The 20,717-nt window shown below is 45.1% G+C and overlaps 1 protein-coding gene across 1 annotated transcript in view; it reads right to left on the reverse strand.

Annotated features, from left to right (window-relative positions):
- Positions 1-9,233, reverse strand: part of slc12a2 (solute carrier family 12 member 2) — a 67,037-nt gene extending 57,804 nt beyond the window's left edge. The window contains exon 1 of the mRNA XM_071467035.1: positions 8,233-9,233. Coding sequence (XP_071323136.1) covers positions 8,233-8,805 — 573 coding nt within the window. The 5' untranslated portion in view covers positions 8,806-9,233. The remainder of the gene's footprint in view (positions 1-8,232) is intronic.
- Positions 9,234-20,717: the final 11,484 nt, after the last annotated feature.

Genomic DNA, 20,717 nt, shown 5'->3' on the forward strand with positions numbered 1-20,717 from the left:
AGCACAGTCAATGTGCAATGTCCAGAGGAAGTGGCAAAAGAGACAGGGTGTAGTCAATGTGTTGCATCGGTCGGACACTAAAGATCTGAAATGAAAGGACATAAAGCAAAGCTTGTCAATTGGGGTCTCGGGTCAGGTTCAGTTGAGTCTGATCCACCAGGTGGACCCTGCCCCCCTGGACCCAACAGTGCTGGATCGCAGACGTCACATCGGACCTGATCAGACAAATGAAAACCACATACAGCACAGCTGAGGAAGCAGGCTGACCAATCAGGTCCAGGACAGGAGCATTTCACACACTACTGATGGCTGTGTTTTACTGCTCTCAATACAGCAACATGCATTATATATTGAATGTTGCATCACATCCTGTGTGCTGATGCATCAAAATGGTCATAACATCCAGCATTAGCAGGAAGGCTCAGGGCGGTAAATGTCCTTCTAGGATGGCATGGCAGTCAGCATGTATGGAGCCACTTAGAGTCTGACCGGTGCTGGGTTTGTGAGGTTATTAATCATGTTGACATTTGAGAGTTTAAAGGATCTAAATATAGATTTTTAATATACATTTTAACATCAATCCATTTCAACAACAACCCTTTGAATTTGTCTTTGCACAAGTTGTGAAATTTCATGGCTGATTGACAAACTGTATCAAACAGAGGTGGGCAATAAAGATAAAACCTAATTCTGTATATGTATTTTTCTCATCATGATACAGCTCATGTGACAAATCTATTGACAAACTGTTTTCTGATCAGATAAGAAGGAAGATAGTCCAGGGAAATACAGTGTCTTCAGAAAGGAATCCACATTTTCCCTCATCAGTCTACACTCAGTCCCCTGTGGCGGCAAAGTTAGAAAAGAACTGAGAAGAGCTATTTAAAAAGAAAAAAATATATAAATATCACTTTGACATAAGTATTCAGACACTTTACTCAGGACTTAGTTGAAGGTCTTATGGCAGTGATTACAGACTCCAGTGTTCTTGGGTCTGGCCTCACATCTGGATCCTCTCAGGCTCTGTCAGGGTGGGTGGGGACCGTTGGGGGACAGACATTTTCAGGTCCCTCCAGAGATGCTCTGTTGGGTCCAAATCAGGTCTCTGGTTGGGCCCCTCAAGGATATTCACAGAGCTGGCCCCAAGCCACTCCTGCATTGTCTTGGCTGTGTGCTTAGACTCACTGTCCTGTTGAATTGTCCAGTCTGAGGTCCTGAGTCCTCTGGACCAGGTTTTCATTACTTTTCTCTGACCTGTCTCCCCCAAAACTACCCCACAGCTTGATGCTGCGACCACCATGCTTCACCGTTGAGACGGGATGGAGCAGGTGATGAGCAGGGCCTGGTTTCCTCCAGATATGATGTTTAGAACCGAGACCAAACAGATCAATGTTGGTTTCATCAGACCAGGTAATCTTGTTTCTCTCAGATCTTTAGGTTTCATGTGTCTTTGACTGCAGAAAGGCTTCGTCTGGACACTGCCATAGAGCCCAGATCGGAGTGCTGCGGTGATGGTTGACAGCCAGCTCTAAGAAGAGTCCTGGTTGATCAAACTTCTTCCATTTGATAATGATGGAGGCCACTGTGATCTTGATAAACCACAGATCTGAACCTCGACACAACCCTACCTCTGAGCTCCGCGGGCAGCTCCTCCCTCCTCGTGCTTTTTGCTCTAAAAAGCATCATCAGCTGTGAGACCTTATAAAGACAGGTGTGTGTCTTTCCACATCATGTCCAACCAGCTGAGTTTACCACAGGTGGACTCCAATCACAGTGCAGAAACATCAAGAGAGCTGGGAGGAACCTGAGCTGAAGTTGAAGTGTCATATCAAAGTGCCTGAACACTGAAGTTTTTACTTATTAATACATTTCTAAAATTCTAAAAAACACTTTGTCATTATGGGCAATTGAGTGGAGCTTAATGAGGGGAATTGTGAAACAAGTGAAGGGGTTTAAACACTTTCTGAATGCTCTGTAAATCCCTGACGAATCACGATATTCAGGTCACATTAACATGTTTTTTAAAATCTAATTGTGTCACAAAACAGCGGATTTCAAAATTCCCAAATTATACTATAAAAGATGAAGGGATAACAATTTTAAATTTAATCAGTTGTACATGTTAATCTTAGGAAGCAGTTATTACTCAGGGTATGGGTCAATATCCCTATTGTTCTGTATTTGATTGATTGATCGATTGATTATTGTCCACCTTTGTGGAAATTTGTCTTTAGCTTCTCCAAAAGAAAATACAATAAAAACATACAATCCACACAACACAACACACCACTAAAAAGACACAACAGGTACAACACACAACCATACTTTTTACACTGCAGAGAGTTTGGAAGTCTTCCTGCACCTGGTCCTGTCACTGGTTTTTGGTTCAGTACCAACATGATGTTCACAGTATTTTGAGAGAATTCAAGCAGAAAGAGTCATGCTCTGAGAAAAAGCAGTCCAGTTTGCTGCTGTTTATGTCCTGAGCATTTCATTCACAAAGTCATATCTCTCTCTGGAATGTGAACATGGCACTCTGCATGATGGCCTTCCCTTGAACAGCCTGTTATTTCAGCTCACTAATTTGATAAAGTGAAAACAAGGTCAGTGGGATCACCACTACCAGCTCCACTACTACATATGCTGCTCCTGATTTATTAATAATAGTCAGCTCTCCTGATGGCTCCGTCTCTGGAGAGCAGGTTCATCACTTTTGTAAATCATCTCAACATCGTGGCAACAAACACTCACCTCTGGACAGAAAACAGCAGCCACGACATGTTGATACAAAGCAACTGTCCTGAACATTTTATCACTTCCTTTGTTATGTTTAACGACATTTCTTTGGTTGTCTCCTAACAGATTTACTGTAGGTAGACTAAATACTTTAAACTGCTGATGTATAACACTGAAGTAACTTCCTCACAAAACTGAAGAAGGGCCAAGTACCAATTAGCACTTTTTAAAGACATGAGACAAGTGATGAAGCTGCAGATCCCGGTTTATGAGTCTTTAAAGGACGTCTGATTCATGTTGGAACTTTGAACAAAGAATGATGTTCAAAGTTCACTTTGTCTCCTGACAGCTCTTAAAGTCCTCTGAAGAAATGCAGATATGGATATTTACAATTCCATGGGATCTTAGCGGACTCTATCTGCTGATGAAGATCATGTGATATGAGAGCTCCAGAACAGAAAGTTCTCAATCTCAACCAGGAATAAATGGCTTCGTATTCTAAAACACATTCATCACACTGGAAAGGAGCAAAAATGTCGTTTATTGTTGTCCTGGTGAGTCAGTGCAGTGTTTCCATTATTTTTTATTTCCATTATATTTATTTTATTTTCCATCGGCTGCAGAGAAAGAAGTTTAAAGCTCTGGTGCATGACCGAGCGCTGTCAGCGCTGGAATGTTGACCATGTGGACTCAACCGTCATGTGACCACCACAGCCGCACAGTGGTCTTGAACTGGGCCAAACTGGGCCTCTGACAAAGCACCAAAATTGCTCACACTACCACATTTAAAAAGGACTAAACCCGTGTGTTGTTTTAATCACTTATATTTACTACAAACCCCAGAACCACTTGCACCTCGCTCCAGACCATATCATGGTGGTTTCATTTGTCCATAAGGGTTTCTCACATTTGTTTCCACTACTTCTGCTCGCTGTGAGATTCGGCCTGCAGAGACATGAGCCCTGCCTGTGTTAGTTAATGCATCACTGGGAACATTAAACCCGTTTGTCCTGTTGTGGGAAGCTTTGTTATTTTTAATTTTTCAAATTATTAAAAACGAAATAGACTGTGTGACTATGTGACTATTGTCTTGTCTTTAAAATGTATTTTCCCTCATTTTTACCGACATCTGGTAGTAATTTACATGTTACTGGCACCAATAGGTGGCGATAATGTACCTGCTGTTTGCCATGCCGCCAATAAACAACAGAAGAAGAAGAAAGACGTGTTACTACTAAGCACCAGTAAAACTTGTGTGGCACTGTAAGTTAGATGCTGCTGTACAAACAGGACAAAATCAAGTCTGCCTCAACTAAATCATCATCAACTGACAACATGTTGCTACATGAGAAGTACAGAAATACCTCAGTCTCAAAAACCATTTCCTTTATTCGGCTGTGCCGCTGGCAAATCAGATTTTCTTTTTTGCTTTTATCAGGCCTGAAGAGTCAGAACCATGTTGCCTTAAACTTACTGAGTTGTTCCATGGCAGACTGACAATAATAATAATAACCAATGACCAGAAGAGAAATGATCCATTTCTCTGTGTGTTTTATGAGGAAGGAGGTGGCACAGTTCATTAGGTCCTGTGTTTGTTGTGTATTGTAGCTCATCCAGACAAACACTGCATCATTCAACACCATATCAAAATAAACAGAGTTGTGAGAAGTATGAATGGGTCTCTCTCTGTCTTTCTCCTTTTTTTACAGCCTATTCATGGCCAGCATGTTGCACCTTTTCCCCCGGCAAATATTGAAGAGGATTTGTTTTGCCCCATGAAAGGAGGATATGACGTAAACTGTGATAGATTACCTGAGCCTGCCAACATCAAGTCTGTTGATATGAAGCTGATTTTCCTGATGATGAAAAATAAACAGTATCTAACATGGCGGCTGAATTCACAACATTCAGATTCTACTTTTTGAACAACTGCTTTAAGATCATCTGTCCACTCAACATTAGGGGTTGACACTGTAAACAACTGTAACCAGTGCAGTGAGTCTGTGCTCTGTTGTTGTGATCATCTAACCACTGATGAAGATCTGCCTATAGGAAGTTACTCAACTCTACCACAGGACTTCTGCAATAAACATGAGAAATGATCTTGCAAAATTGTCAGAGGCTGCAAAGAGAAATCAGACACTGTTGGCATGAGCACGGACATATTTGAGGAAATATGCTCATTAGCAGTCTTGATAGAGGTTTGATAAAAGAATTCCTATCAGTTTCATCTGCCTGTTCAGTGCAGACTTCACCATGACAACACAACCTCTAACATGCTACATGCTAATGCTTCAGCTAATGCCACATCCTGTATCTCAGCACATTTCAAACACACATACAATTAGGGGTGACTCTGGTTTAAATGGTTTTTAGAAATACGAGAGGCAATGTGATAACTGTGCAAAAAAACAGCACCTTTTACAAAACCACTAAGACACATTTTTCCATTTAACAACCCTAAAAAGCTGAGTTCTGAAATGTGGAACGTACAACAGTTTCGCCAAGATAGAATACAACAAAAGTTCTGATTTGAATCAGGATCAAACAGTAAGTGAACTTAATTATGACTCAAACTGGACAGTCTCCTCAAAAAACAAAAACAGATACACATTGTTTCATCTAACTCCAATTGAGAAAGGAACTGAAACATTTTTGCAAACTGCCAATAAATGCACCAAGATGCTATTCCTCGGGTGAGAGCAATGTCTGCCGGGTCTCTGATAGAATCTATTTCTCATAAATATACCAATACTGATATGTCTGTGATATACCAGCTGAGGAGCAACAAGACATGTCAGAACAGAAATGGCAAAAATATTGTCAAGTTTCTCCATCAGACAGTTTTACAATGTAAAACGTCCCACTCACTATATAGCTTGGTTATACCGCTTTCACAACCAAATTGAAGGGGTCATTATGAAAGATGTTTATGTGATTAGCTGATAAACTGATTAGGATCAGGCTCAGAGCCTCTCTCCTGATTGGCTGATCAGTCAAACAGTCAGAGAAACCAAATCCTGCAAGGTTGGATGGTGGGTCCAGGTGGGCAGGGGTTGGGTCATGGCTGAGAGCGGTGACTGCTTTGTTGTGACATCACAAAGTTCCAGAAGTCCTGACAGCTGGTTTTAAGGCTCAGTTTCTGAATACAGGCTGTGTGCATTTCTCTGTGGACTGAGGCTTTGATACTTTCACAGTATTAATATAGAACCTAGACCTGCTTTATAATCAGGAAAACATGGACATCTACCTTTATACAATATAGGACTGTAACTCACAAATATCAGTATCAGCCTCAAACAACCAGTATCAGCTATGTTATTAACATTTCTGAAAGCTGAGTTGCCTCTAATTTAGAGAAAGCACTCGGGGATATAAAGTTAAAAAAGGCGGCCACAGATTACATTCTGCATTTCATGAATGTCTTCTATTCATAGCCTTGATGTTTACAGTTCATAGCTCTGTATGCCAGAATGAGTAACCACTGCAAACTACGAAGCATTAGTCAGGCTACTGCTGCCAACAGTTACTTTGAAGTTTATCAAAATCCAACCTTGACAATTAAAGGAAACTCAGGGTCAGATAAACATGCTCCGGTTCATCGCGCTCCAGTAGAGAGGACTCTTTCAACCCAGAGATCAGGGCACTTAAGATTTACTTCAGCAAAATCATCTTCCAAGAATAGTCGTCAGTCACATGCTGCTACGACCCAGGCTGTCTATCAGCCAGCTAATTTCACCGAAACCAACATCCACAGCGCAGAAAATAATCAGTCAAGTCAGCTGTTGTTGAGTTCACCTGGAAGCAACACCTGCATGATAGAAGCTCAAACTGACAGTGCTTTAACCCATGAACTGCAACCCTGAACTCATCTAGACCTGCATGTTGATGATGTTTCTCTCCTGCCCCCTCACGCTGTACCCAGGGGCCACCTCTTGCCTGAACCAGACGGGGTATAACTGGAAGGTGAGAACACGCCTGACACAGACCATCTCCAGCTGTGTGCCACATGTGATAAAGGGCAACTCTGGGCCTGATTCATACAAGTAAACAGCTCGAGTTAAACCCACTGACCAACTGACAGATAACATTTTAAAAAATCATGTGTGTGTGTTGGTGCTTTTTCCATATCACCACAATTTTGTCATTTACACTGTATGGGCAGAGGCAGTCTGTGCACACACTTCTGGCTTAATTCAGATTTTTTATTTTCTTTTAATGTTTGTTTGAAGACAACTTGGTGGAAGGTCTTGAGTTGGCAATTACATCATATGGCCAAAAGTATGTGGACACCAAGGCCCACATTTTTGAGGCTAGGGGTCAGTTGTGGACATTGGCTGCTACCGTTTACACTGTCAGCAGTTGGTGTTTGTCCCTTTCCTGTGTCAGCGCGACAATGCCCCAATACACAAAGCCACCTCCATAAAGAAATGGTTTGGCCAGCATAGAGCCCTGACCTCCACCTTACCCACACCTCTGGGATGTCATGAAACAATAATTATGAGTCTGGCCTTGTCACTGGACATCAGTGCGGAACCTCACTAACACTCCTGTGGCTGTTTAGGTGCAGCCTGGTTATTGTTCTGGTGTAAAAACCTACTGAGGGGCATGGAGGCTGCTACTCGCCTCCAGCTATCACATATGACGGAAATGTTAAGGCGCCCACAGACCTCTGATCATATAGTATATAATACAATTGCAATTGGTATTTTTTTGCATTTCATTTTCACTGACAAAAATACAACAATGATGAGCACATGATTTCTGCTGAGGTTTGTACCAAACAAGCATGTTTCCCTACATGGGGTGAATCTGTTTTTAAGGCTGGGCCAGTGATTCATTTATAACTACCTAACTAATTGTTGCAACCCGTCTTACCTGCATCAAAAAACTTCATTTTGCAATTTCCATTTATATTTGGATTAATTGTTCCAGCCTTAGTAGTGGACCATTGAATGTGAGTGGATTATATGGAAAAATTCAAGCTAAATCTGCAAGTGTTCACTATAGACTAGAAAACAGCTGCTTGTAACAAAAAACAAAGGCTTTCAGTCAGAGTGTGCCATTCAGCAGAGAATCACCTGAGCGGTAACGACCATAAAGGCATCAGCTGAACACCTGTAACCAACCTCAAGTCATTTAATAACACACCAACCTCCTCTCAGCCACAGATTGTATTTCAGGACTTCAATCTGTCCATGCTACTGAAATACAAAGGCTTGCTGTGACCTAGAAGAGGCATTCAAGGTAAACACTGCAAAGACCTATACACAACACATGGCCGGGGATGAATCGAGAGTCTGTGGTATTTAAGGATGATTAAAGAATGAGCTCTTGACTCGATCGTCCTCTGAGAGAGGATGGTGCACATCCTTCTTGTCTCCAGGATTTATCAGCGTTTCAAGATGATTTCTACCCTGACATTTTGAGCGGTAAACCCACCTGGCGTCACGACTGCCTCAGCCTGTGCTCTCACAGCCCTGTGTGGCGGCTTACCTTGTCCAGCTCGTCGTGCAGCTCCGACAGGGTGGGTCTGATGAGTTTCTCCCCCAGCGGTGCTGCTGTCTGCCGGTAGAAATCGATGTTGGGCACGGCATCGATGGTGTTGTGACCAAAAGTCCTCAAGTAATAGGTGTTGGTGTGGGTGTCATAGTGATAGTGATGCTGGCCCCCCGTGGATGAATGCAAGCTCGTCTCGCTCATCACTGTGTCCCCGTTCTGCAGCCCCTCAGCCGGCGGTGCCTCCGGAGAGGCCGCGCTCCCCGCTCCGCTCGGATCCGCGAAGTTCACCACTCGAAACCGGCCTTTGGCTTCCTCTCCACCGGCCCCTGGATCAGCACCTGGGCACTCTTGGGGAGCCTTCTCTCCGGATGGCACAGTGGAGGAGGCGTCGGAGTTCGGGGACTTGTCTTCGGTGGCGCCCGCTGCCTCAGCCACAAGGTCCACCTGGAAGCGGCTCTGACTGGGCGTCGGACCGGGCGGCCTCTGCCCCGCATCAGGGGCTAGAAAATCATATTCTGTCGCAGTGTTCTCTGGCGGGGCGGAAGGCGCGGAGGATGGCGCAGACATGGCACAAGTAACACCAATGAACGCGAAAACCGTGTAGAAAAAGCCACGTTATGGCCCGCAAAACTAACCGGAGGAAATGTGGAAGCCCGGGAGACGCCCAGTGAAAAACGCACAACAGGCTTCCTCTGTGCGGGGAAGAGCACGCTGCCCTGCCTGGTCAGAAAAGGCGCAAGGCAGCAGTTCGCCGAGCGGCTGTGGTGGATGATAGCTCGTTAGCTAACTCGGAACATGAGGCTACAGGCTGGAAACTTTCAGCCACTCTCCCCCGTCTTCTTCCTCTCTGGCAGTTTATCTAAAATCCCTCGGGATACTTTCCCTCGCTCGGAGCCCCTGGACTAAATCCCGTCCCGCTCGTCTTTGTGTGGTTCGGAGAGGGATGCTGTCGTCGACCTTGCCGCAGCTCCTCCTAGACTCCCGGAGCCTCTCTCGCTGGTATTATACACACTGCAGCTGGCATCACTGAAGGGTGGGCTCCCGCTGTGAGGGACCTCGCGAGAAGTCATCGGTCGCGTCTCTTTTTCCTGAGGAGGACGAAATTGTCGCGAGAAGATATCTGAATACCCAAACAGGAGGCGTGACGTCGTCAGGCTCCCGTGGGAGGAAGAGGAGGGGCGGAGGAGGGGAGAGGGTGAAACTGCACCAACAGGCCTACCATCTATCCCCGTGTACTACTGTGGTTAGTGTGTGGATGGCTGACACTTCCTCTGTTGTAATGCATTGTTGCCAACATGCTCCAAGCCTTTTAGGGCTCAAAGCAGAATTTGATTTATTCCCCACACCTGTGCCTTAGGCCCCAGGCCCTCAGCACATATGTTCAGCTCTACATCAGGTCACAGATACGCATATGTCTCAGAAACTGCAGTGCACATGTGCTCACACAGCTCTCTGAGCAGGGTAAACTCTGTAAAAACGTTAGAGGCAGCTGTTATTTAACAGTCATATATTGTTTCATGCATCTAATATTAGTAGTGACATTAGAGATGTAAAAAAGTGCAGAACAAACCAGCATAAAAGCATCTAAGACAAGTTGATCTTTAAATAAAAAATGATGTTAACAATGTCTAAATATACAGCACCACCACCACCAGTCATTAAAGAAACCTAGAAACAGGAGAGTCCATGACTCATCCCTCAGCCAGGTTTAGTGCAAATCCTGTCAGTACTTCAGTGAAAAAAATGAACAGACACGGGTGAAAAAAATAACATCCTTGTTGGAGGTAATGATTTAACCAGGTAATTATGAATCAAACTGATGCAGCAGATGAATATGGTTCACAGTGAAATATGTTTCCTATACTTCCTCGGAGAAGTATAGGAAAGTGCATACAAAATTAGATACAGTAAAATGCTCATGATGTTGAACAATGGTTGAAAAAGTAATTGAAATTGTAAAAAAATCATAATATTTGGTTGGGAACCTTTATAGCTGAGGAACAGTGGTGTAACAAGCACTTATCTTTTAGCCTACTTAAATAAAACAGAACCATGTACAATACTCAGTTACAAGTAAAAGTCATACAATCATCAAACGATCATTTACATAAATAATACAGAAACATTATTGACTGAATGTTCTTAAAGTATCACAGGATTTATGCAAAACAAATTTTATGTTATTGCATCATTATTCCTGATTCATAAATGTGTAAATTAAAGGTGAGATGTGGAGCTAATTTAACTACCATATTAACTATACTATGATTATAGTTGAGTGTGAATCACGTATGAGATGTGAGTGTACTTAAAAATTACAAACCAAACCACCATGAAAGCTTTCAAAGAAGTCTGTCCAGCCCTGAACTTTATCGTGCTGGTTCACCCTCACCACTCTCAAACCATTGTATTCGGCCGCAGCAGGCAGCTGATAAAAAGCTGTGAAAGGCCACTGACTTCTACAGCAGACAGATACAGTTAGAGAGCAGCTGGTGAATCCAGACCATATTTACCCCGCCGCCATTTTTCCCTGGCATCAGGCTAAGGGTGAGAATGTTATGGTTTTGAATTGTATGTTTTGTTTGTTGCACTTTTTGTTCTCTTTCTGTTTCCCCCTCCCTTTTTTCTGTTTTTCCCTGCAGAGCTTGTGTGTGGCAGGGGCGTGGTGCAGCACTGGCAGCCTGACCCACCTGCAGCCCATTAGTCATTAAGCCAGTTTAAAACACCCGGTTCATCACCCACTCTGTGCCAGATTATTCCATGCTCTCTCCCTGCATGCTGTTCCCCGGCTACCCAGTCTCCAGGTTCTCCGTCGCTCTGTTTCTCCTGCCAGCCAGCCTCCTGCCTCCTTTTGCCTGCTTTGTTTTGGACTGTTTTTGCTCGTATTATTAAAGAAGTCTTCAGTTCCCGTTCTCCTGTCTCTGTACGTCTCTGCTCCGGGGTCCTAACCTTATAGGGAACCTAACAGAATAATCTGGCCAAGTATGGACCCCGCAGAGATGGAGAGGGTAAGACAAGCCCTCACTGCGCAAGGAGTTTGTGTTGGGCAACATGAGAGTGCCCTCAGCGAAATTATGGACAGACTACTCCATTTGACCGCAAGTATTACTCGGCTGGACAACCGTTTGAACCAGGTCTCCGCTCAGCTTTCCACACTGCCACCTCCAGCTCCTACCCAGGATCCTCCTGTTGTTTCTCCTGCTCCAGCTGTTTCATCTACCCTGCCCAGTCATCCCCGTGAGCCCTTTATCCCCACTCCAGACAGGTACTCAGGTGGTTTAGGGTCATGTAGTCAGTTTCTCCACCAGTGTTCTCTAGTATTTGACCAGCAGCCGTTAACCTATTCCTCGGAAAAGTCGAAGATAGCCTTTGTTTGTAGCTTACTTTCTGGGAAGGCATCTGCATGGGCTGTGGCCATGGCTAAAGCTGGCTCACCATCCTGGCAGTCTTTCCAGTTGTTCAGTGACGAATTTCGTCGAGTTTTTGACCATCCTCTTCAGGGTAGGGAAGCCGGTAATAGACTTCTCTCCTTGCGCCAGGGATCTCTCTCAGTCGCAGATTACTCTGTAGACTTCCGCATTCTCGCGGCTGAAAGTGGGTGGGATGAGAGGGCCTTACAGGGGGTTTTTCGACGTGGGTTAAGTGAAGAACTTAAGGATGAGCTAGCTGCTCGGGATGAGACCTCCTCTTTAGAGGAACTTATTTCCTTAGCCATCCGTCTTGATAACCGTCTCAGAGAAAGATGCAGTGACAGGGTCGTTAGCCAGAAGGTCCCTTCCCTTCTGTTCAAGTCTCCCCCCACCCCAGTTCCCATGGATTCCTGTCCGCCTCTGGTGCCACCCTCTCACCCAGCTGCCTCATCCTCCTCCAGTGATGGGGAGCCCATGCAGTTGGGGAGGATGAGGCTCTCCCCAGCGGAGCGTCAGCGGCGCTTCCTGAACAAGCTCTGCATTTACTGTGGACAAACGGGTCATGTCCTCACCAGCTGTCCCGTTCGGCCAAAAGACCTGGCTCATCAGTCGTAAGGGGGATGCTGGTGAGCCTTTCTGCAGTTTCTCCATCCCCCTCTCGACGCGTTAAGCTTAAGGGTACTGTTGCATGGGCACAGAGTAGCATACCTCTCCAGGTGCTGGTAGACTCAGGCGCTGATGATAATTTCATTGACTCTGGCATAGCTACCCAGTTTGGCCTTCCCACCAAGTCATTGCCGGAGCCCAAAGTCGTCCTAGCCCTGGACGGTCGACTTTTGGCCCGTGTCACTAGACGCACTGCCCCAGTGTCCCTGTTACTTTCTGGTAATCACCAGGAGACTATTTCCCTCTACCTTATTTCCTCTCCGGCTTCACCTATAGTTTTAGGTCTTCCCTGGCTCGAGCTCCACAACCCACATATTGACTGGTCTACGTTGTCCATCTCCAACTGGAGTTTGTTTTGTCACTCCCACTGTTTGCACTCAGCCATCCCCAACACTATTTCCAGTCCTCTGGTTCCCCCCAAACCTGTGGATCTCGCTTCAGTCCCTTGTGAATATCATGACCTCCAGGAGGTTTTTGACAAGGACCGTGCCTTGTCCCTGCCGCCTCACAGACCCTATGACTGTTGTATTGACCTGCTCCCTGGTGCCCCCTATCCCACCCGCAAGCTCTATAACCTCTCCAGGCCAGAGAGAGAGGCCATGGAGTGCTATATTTCTGATTCACTAGCAGCTGGTCTCATTCGTCCGTCCTCCTCTCCTATGGGGGCGGGATTCTTTTTCGTTGAGAAGAAGGACAAGACTCTTCGTCCCTGTGTGGACTTCAGGGGCTTGAATGACATTACTATCAAGAACAAGTACCCCCTTCCTCTCTTAGACTCTGCCTTTGCTCCCCTCCATCAGGCCACCATCTTCTCCAAGTTGGACCTGCGCAACGCCTATCACCTGGTTAGAATAAAGGAGGGGGACGAGTGGAAGACTGGGTTCAATACTCCTCTGGGACATTTTGAGTATCTGGTCATGCCATTTGGGTTAACCAATGCACCTGCTGTTTTTCAGTGTCTCATGAATGATATTCTGCGTGATATGCTCAACAGGTTTGTTTTTGTGTACCTAGATGACATTTTGATCTTCTCTCGTTCATTTTCAGAACACGTGCAACATGTTAGGCTAGTTCTCCAGAGACTCCTTGAGAACAGGCTGTTTGTTAAAGCGGAGAAGTGTGAATTTCATGTTTCATCTGTGAGCTTTCTGGGTTTTGTGGTTGAGGAAGGGCAGATCAGGTCTGACCCTGCTAAGGTTAAGGCAGTGGTGGAATGGCCTGTTCCTACCACACGAAAGCAGCTACAAAGATTTCTTGGGTTTGCAAATTTTTACCGTCGGTTTATCCGTGACTACAGTCGAGTAGCTGCACCACTCACCAGGTTGACCTCTGTCAAGTCACCTTTTGTTTGGTCACCCACAGCAGCAGCTGCTTTTGTTAAGTTGAAGAGTCTGTTTTCCTCTGCCCCTGTTTTGTGTCATCCTGATCCCGCAGGCCAGTTCGTGGTGGAGGTGGATGCCTCTGACTCCGGTGTGGGGGCGGTCCTGTCCCAACGCTCCGCCTCGGACCAGAAGCTGCACCCCTGTGCATTCTTCTCTCGCCGTCTATCCCCTGCGGAGAGGAATTACGATGTGGGGAATCGTGAGCTGTTGGCAGTGGTGCTGGCCCTTCAGGAGTGGAGGCACTGGTTGGAGGGTTCCACTCATCCTTTTGTGGTATGGACTGATCATAAAAACCTGTCTTACCTCCGTTCCGCCCGCAGACTCAACTCCCGCCAGGCTCGGTGGGCCTTGTTCCTGGGTCGGTTCAATTTCACTCTCACCTACCGGCCCGGCTCCAGGAATGTCAAGCCTGATGCCCTCTCTCGTCAATTCTGTTCCCCTGTGGAGGATCCGGCTGAGGACACTATCCTGCCGACCTCCTGTGTGGTGGGAGCAGCCAGTTGGGAGGTGGAGCAGCTGGTCCAGGAGGCTCTTACGGACCATCCAGCCCCCGAGGGTGCCCCGCCCAACCGACTGTTCGTGCCTCCACCTGTTCGGTCCCCGGTGCTCCAGTGGGGCCACTCCTCCAAGGTGGCATGCCACCCTGGTTTTCATCGGACCCTGGCTCTGCTTCGTCAACGTTTCTGGTGGCCCTCCATGTCTGCTGACACCAAGGAGTTCGTCTCTGCCTGCTCAGTCTGTGCCCGCAGTAAGGCTTCGCATCGCGCTCCTGCTGGGCTTTTTCGCCCACTTCCTATCCCCCACCGGCCCTGGTCTCACATTGCTGTGGACTTTGTCACTGGCCTCCCTCCTTCAGAAGGTAACAATACCGTTTTAACTGTGGTTGACCGTTTTTCCAAATCGGTCCACTTCATCCCTCTACCTAAACTCCCCTCTGCCCTCGAGACTTCTGCCTTGCTCATTCAGCATGTTTTCAGACTGCATGGCATTCCCCAGGATGTGGTGTCTGACAGAGGCCCGCAGTTCTCCTCCAGAGTGTGGCGGGCTTTTTGCCGGAGTCTGGGGGCATCGGCAAGCCTCTCGTCTGGATACCATCCACAAACTAATGGCCAGACTGAGCGGGCGAATCAGGATCTGGGGGCAGCGCTTCGTTGTGTGGCCTCTCATCACCCAGCCTCCTGGTCTGCCTACCTTCCCTGGGTTGAGTATGCCCACAACTCCCTGATCTGCTCGGCCACAGGTATGTCTCCTTTTATGGCTGCTAATGGCTTCCAGCCTCCGCTCTTCCCTGCACAGGAGGTTGAGGTGGCCGTTCCCTCGGTGCAGGCGCACCTCCGGCGGGCCCGTCAAGTCTGGCGTGAAGCCCGGGCAGCTCTCACCCGAACGGCGGCCCGTAACCAGAGACTGGCGGATTTTCACCGCTCTCCAGCCCCCCAGTATCAGCCCGGTCAGCAGGTCTGGCTATCTTCCCGTGATCTTCCTCTCCATACTGAGTCCCGGAAACTTACTCCCAGGTACATTGGTCCTTACGTCATTGACCGTGTCATTAACCCCAGTGTGGTGCGGCTAAGGCTGCCGCCGTCCCTCAATATCCACCCAGCATTTCATGTGTCACTCCTCAAGCCTGTCTCCACTAGCCCTCTCTGCCCTCCGGCCGAAGCCCCTCCGGCCCCCCTGATCATTGACGATCACCCTGCATTTTCTGTCCGGCAGCTGTTGGATGTACGGAAGCGAGGCCGGGGTTTCCAGTTCTTGGTGGATTGGGAGGGGTATGGACCTGAGGAGCGCTCTTGGGTTTCTCGCTCCCTTATTTTGGACCCTGCACTCTTTAATGACTTTTACGCTAGGTACCCGGACAAGCCTGGTAGGCCGCCAGGTGGCGTCCCTTGAGGGGGGGGTACTGTTATGGTTTTGAATTGTATGTTTTGTTGCACTTTTTGTTCTCTTTCTGTTTCCCCCTCCCTTTTTTCTGTTTTTCCCTGCAGAGCTTGTGTGTGGCAGGGGCGTGGTGCAGCACTGGCAGCCTGACCCACCTGCAGCCCATTAGTCATTAAGCCAGTTTAAAACACCCGGTTCATCACCCACTCTGTGCCAGATTATTCCATGCTCTCTCCCTGCATGCTGTTCCCCGGCTACCCAGTCTCCAGGTTCTCCGTCGCTCTGTTTCTCCTGCCAGCCAGCCTCCTGCCTCCTTTTGCCTGCTTTGTTTTGGACTGTTTTTTGCTCGTATTATTAAAGAAGTCTTCAGTTCCCGTTCTCCTGTCTCTGTACGTCTCTGCTCCGGGGTCCTAACCTTATAGGGAACCTAACAGAGAAGCCTTGAACACGTTAATGTAAAAAAACGTGACTTGTTTATCTTCACTTTTCTTTGACCAAATTGATAAATGGGCAGACGAATTTGTCAGGATCACCCAAAGGATTAAAAAAAGAAAGGCTACAGCTACTGGATTAAAGTCTGAATCCATTATGTTGAAGGTAAGATACTGGAAACACTGTGAGTTAATGTTAGGCTGACAAACATGAAGTTTTTAATTAACATAAATGTCAATGTTAGCACTCATAAAGTTGTCAGATGACAAATCAATCTACCTGCTTGGGCAAACATTACACATTGACAAACATTAAATTGTGTAATGATCAACCTGCATCAATGACACAGTTATATGACAGAGGAGCAAGTGCATCACTGCTGACTTAACCTTTTATTGTTTTATTTGTTGTGAAATAAATAAGCATTATTCTGTTTCTGATTTTGGTTTCAGATTGAAAGGTAAGTTTAAATGACTGTGTGGGGAAGCAAGTGACGTACTACAAACAGTTTTGGTTTGATTTCAGTCAAAGTTGAGGACAACAGCACCACCACTGCCAGAGCAAAGACATACTGTTTTACACATACAAGGGTATGTGTAAAAATGAGCCTCCCTTCAGGGTCCAGGTAATGAGTTAACTTAGCAATAAGAAGAGGCTCTTGTTTTGTTCAGAGCATTTGTTAGATTGCCTACATTTATATGAATTACTACCTGGAATGCAACAGTGACAGAATCTGAGCTTCCCACCCTGAGCGTGATGTCAGAGGAATATGGAATATGTGTGAATATGGTCTATAGCAGAGCATTTAGCAATTAAAGGGTCAGATAAGCAACTGTTTGATAACAAGTTTGCTATATTAATAGGTGATGATATGTCATTTTTGCTGCACCTAGGTGGCCAAAAGAAATGAGTTATTGCAGGTTTTAGAGAGGTAACCACTTTAAAGGTCCCATATTTTACACTTTGTGTTTTATTGAAAGTGTTGATATCCAAAGGAAGATATATTATATATGAGATAGAGAAGCATTGTCTTAAAGTTCCCATATTTTACTCTTCTCCTGTGTTAATATACATAAGAAGATATATGTGTGGTTTTAAGAACCAAAAACCATCTCTATGTAGTTTTACATCTCCTCTCTCAGGCTTCTCTCTGGAGCTCTAGTAACAACAGGTCAATCAGCCAATCAGAAGAGAGGATCTGAGCCTGTTTGCTGACTGTTTTCTGAATGATCAAATAAAAATTTAGCAGATTTCAAGTAAAGACCCTTTTGATGTTTTCCCCCAGTGGTGGAGGAACATTGTCAGAATACAGCATTACAAGTAACAGTTCTGCATTCAAACATTTACTGTTTTTTTACAGAAGAATCATCAGTAAAATAGAAATGAAAACCTTTGATACAGTTTAGCAGACTTCATGTGGGAGTCACATCAGGTTTTTTTTTCCTGCAGTGGTACTCCCCAGCACCTGGATACACATTCTGATGAGTGAAATCAGAGGAGTTAACCTTAAATTCAAATTTCAAAGCTCACACCAACATTTCAACTTTATGTCAACAGTTTGTTTGTCCCTCTCTTGTTTCAACATGACAACCCCACCCCCCACCCCACAAGCTCCACAATAAACTGGTTTTCCCGGTTAGCTGTGAGACAACTTAACCGAACCTCATCCAACTGCTTTGGGATAAACTGGAAAACCAACTGTGAGCCAGGCCTTATCACCCAACACCAGGGTTGGACCTCCTGAAGCTCTTGTGGCTGAATAGGAGCAAATCCCTGCAGTCAGGTTTCCAGCATATGGAGGAAACCAGAACAATGGAGGCTGTTACCTGTGCTACCACATAAGTACATCTTGACCTTCAAATACTGTAGTTATGGCCATTTACAGTCATGTAGTTTGATCAAGCTTCAGGGCTTATGGCCTTTAAAATATAATGAAATCCTCTATCATCGGCTTAGTTTTGCAAGATGTGTCACTCTTCAAATCTGAGTCTAAATTACTTTTTTTTATCACAATACCTAAAAGCAGAAACAACTCAAAGCCAAATGAAAGCAGGTCAAAGGTTAAAGTAGCCATCAAGACCAGTGTTCCCCTGAGCTGACCTACTGATTACCCTGACCTTATAATAATACCTTGTGAGGCATCATTGCTCCACTTTGTCCCCTCAAATTGAATCACCATAATCAGATTTAGGCTGTTTTAGTGGTAAATTGAATTAGACTTACTGACTTCATACTCATGGAACGGCTTGATACTATTACAAAGGCCATTAATACAAAACACCATGATTTTGCAGCCAGTAGCTGGGTACACCCCTATCATTACGTCATAGCACACTTCAGTTAGTGAGGGTGGAGGATGAAAGCTGATCAACCAAAGGCCCATTAAGGCTGAAACCCACAAAGTTTATAAAAGGAGGAGTTTTTGCTTTTGTCATAATAAAGCATGTTATCAACAGAACTAACTGTTAAAGACGTATTCTGTCACCTGTAATCTTTACATGCAAAACAACGCTTGTTGCTCTTCAAACAATGTGGACCACAGAGTTTACGCAGCTGGTCACGCTCAGTGAACATTTGTGGCTCACAACTGTTGGCTCAACATATGAGTTATGATGTCATATACGTTCACTATTCTCATCACTGACCCAGTACAGAAGGAGTGTGTCAAATCAAGTATTTCCAAATCATAATAAAAAACGCTGACAGCATCAAAACATCTGACAGTATAATTATTTGCCACTAACAGCTGATGAAATGTAGAATAAACCACTGCCTTTTTCTGAGGTAGGAGACTGTATTGATCGTTGAAAAGCTAACAAGATGGGAATGTCACAATCTTGTCTCATTTCCAGGCTGTCAGCATCAAATCAATGAACACTGAATTAAATGAATTGTCATGACAACGCACCCCATCCACAGAGCAGGAGGGCTCACTGATGGTTTGATGAGTATGAAAATGATCTACTGAAAATCATATACTGTGGCCTTCACAGTCAGCAGATCTCAACCCAGTTGAACATCTAGGGGAGATTTTGTAAACAATAATTAGTAATCAGTGCCTGCAGGTAAAGACCCAGCCTCTTCACTCTTTGCGACATTGTTCTATTGACCACTGTGGTAACAGTGCTATGACCAAGATTTCCTGGTCTTGTAACTTTAGTTTCCTCATATTTCCCTGAGCCTGAACTCTGCCTCAGCCGTAGAGCCCCTGCATCCAGCCCTCCCTGCATGTCCTCCTCACCCAGCTCCTTCACTAATCATGACACAATTTAACAAAAAATTAAATGACTAAAACTAATACATATTCATCAAGAGACTAAAACTAAACAAAAACCAGTTGCTAAATTAACACTGCTTCACTGTGCTGATAAAAAAAATTTTAAAAATTAAATAAATTCACTTTTCAAAATACCAAAATAGGAAAACTACAGGAAAATAATATAAAATCTAGGGCCCTTCAACTTAAACTGAGTTCAACCAAGCATACAGAAAACTATATTGAACTCAACATAACTGACTGAACAAAAGGGGGGTTTATACAGTGTAGACAAAGGCTCGCCTACACAGACACAAATGGGGACAGGAATCAAAGTCAAAGTACCTTCATTGTCCCTTACAGGGAAACTGATTTGCAGCCAGGCTATACAATAAACACATATACAAAGACCCACATAGCAACAAACACTTATGGACATCAACAAACAGAATGTCATGACGGCCAGAGTAAGAGTTCATTCATCAAGGTCAAAGTGCAAAAGTCAACTAAACACTTTGTGCAAAATGTGAGCAACAGACAACAATACAATACCATCTGCCATTTAAAAAGTGAATAGCAGCAAGAACAAAGGAAAACGTGTATCTCTTGGTCCTCATAACAGGCACCCTAAACCGACAAACTCTGTTCAAACAGGGTGGTCTTGACACTCCAAAAGGGAAGTAGCCTTTGGGACCACCTGCCTGTTATAAAGGTCTGTAAGCTTGGCTTGACTCCTCCCTGAAATCTTAATAGCTGCTTTGATGAGGGTACTGAGACAGTTTCTGTTGGCCATAGTAAAATTCCCATACCAAGCAACAATGCAGAACACTAAAACTGATCAATAAAACGTCTATAAAAGAGAGTCATCATCTCAGAGGACACATTAAAGGAGCAAATCTTCCTCAAGAAAAAATGTCCCTGTTGGACTTATTTTGTTATGGAAGCAACATGAGTTTCAAATCACAATTTGTTGTCAAGTACAGTACACAAGTATTTCCACCTGTCCACCAGCTCAGTGTCAGCTCCTTTGACTCTACAGGACTAGGTGGAGCCTTTCTAAAGCTGATTATCATGTCTTTAGTTTTAGACACATTTACTTGGAGAAAAGAGTCATCACACCAAGATACAAAATCATCAACCACAGGACCATGATGTTGCCCCCCCGAAGATTGAAGCCCCTTTTCCACTGGTCAAAAAACCTGCTAAGACCTGCCAACATCGGGCTTTTGTCAGCAATGGAAAAGGGTACAATCAGCATTCACACCCACATCAAATGACTTTGCTGTAGCCGCTGGTATTTACCAGCTCCAGCTCTGATCGGCATTGATTGGTAAACACAACAACCCAGTGAACATGATAATTTTTGCCCCTTGTCCTGCTGTAACGTCTTTCAGAGCACAGACACTGTAAATAGATCTGTCATGGATAATGTTAAAGCTGAGGAGAAATCGATAA

The sequence above is a fragment of the Trachinotus anak genome, unplaced genomic scaffold (genome assembly GCF_046630095.1).
Source record: "Trachinotus anak isolate AG129_WGS33_773 ecotype Australia unplaced genomic scaffold, CSIRO_AGI_Tana_v1 ptg000028l, whole genome shotgun sequence".
Taxonomy (NCBI): domain Eukaryota; kingdom Metazoa; phylum Chordata; class Actinopteri; order Carangiformes; family Carangidae; genus Trachinotus; species Trachinotus anak.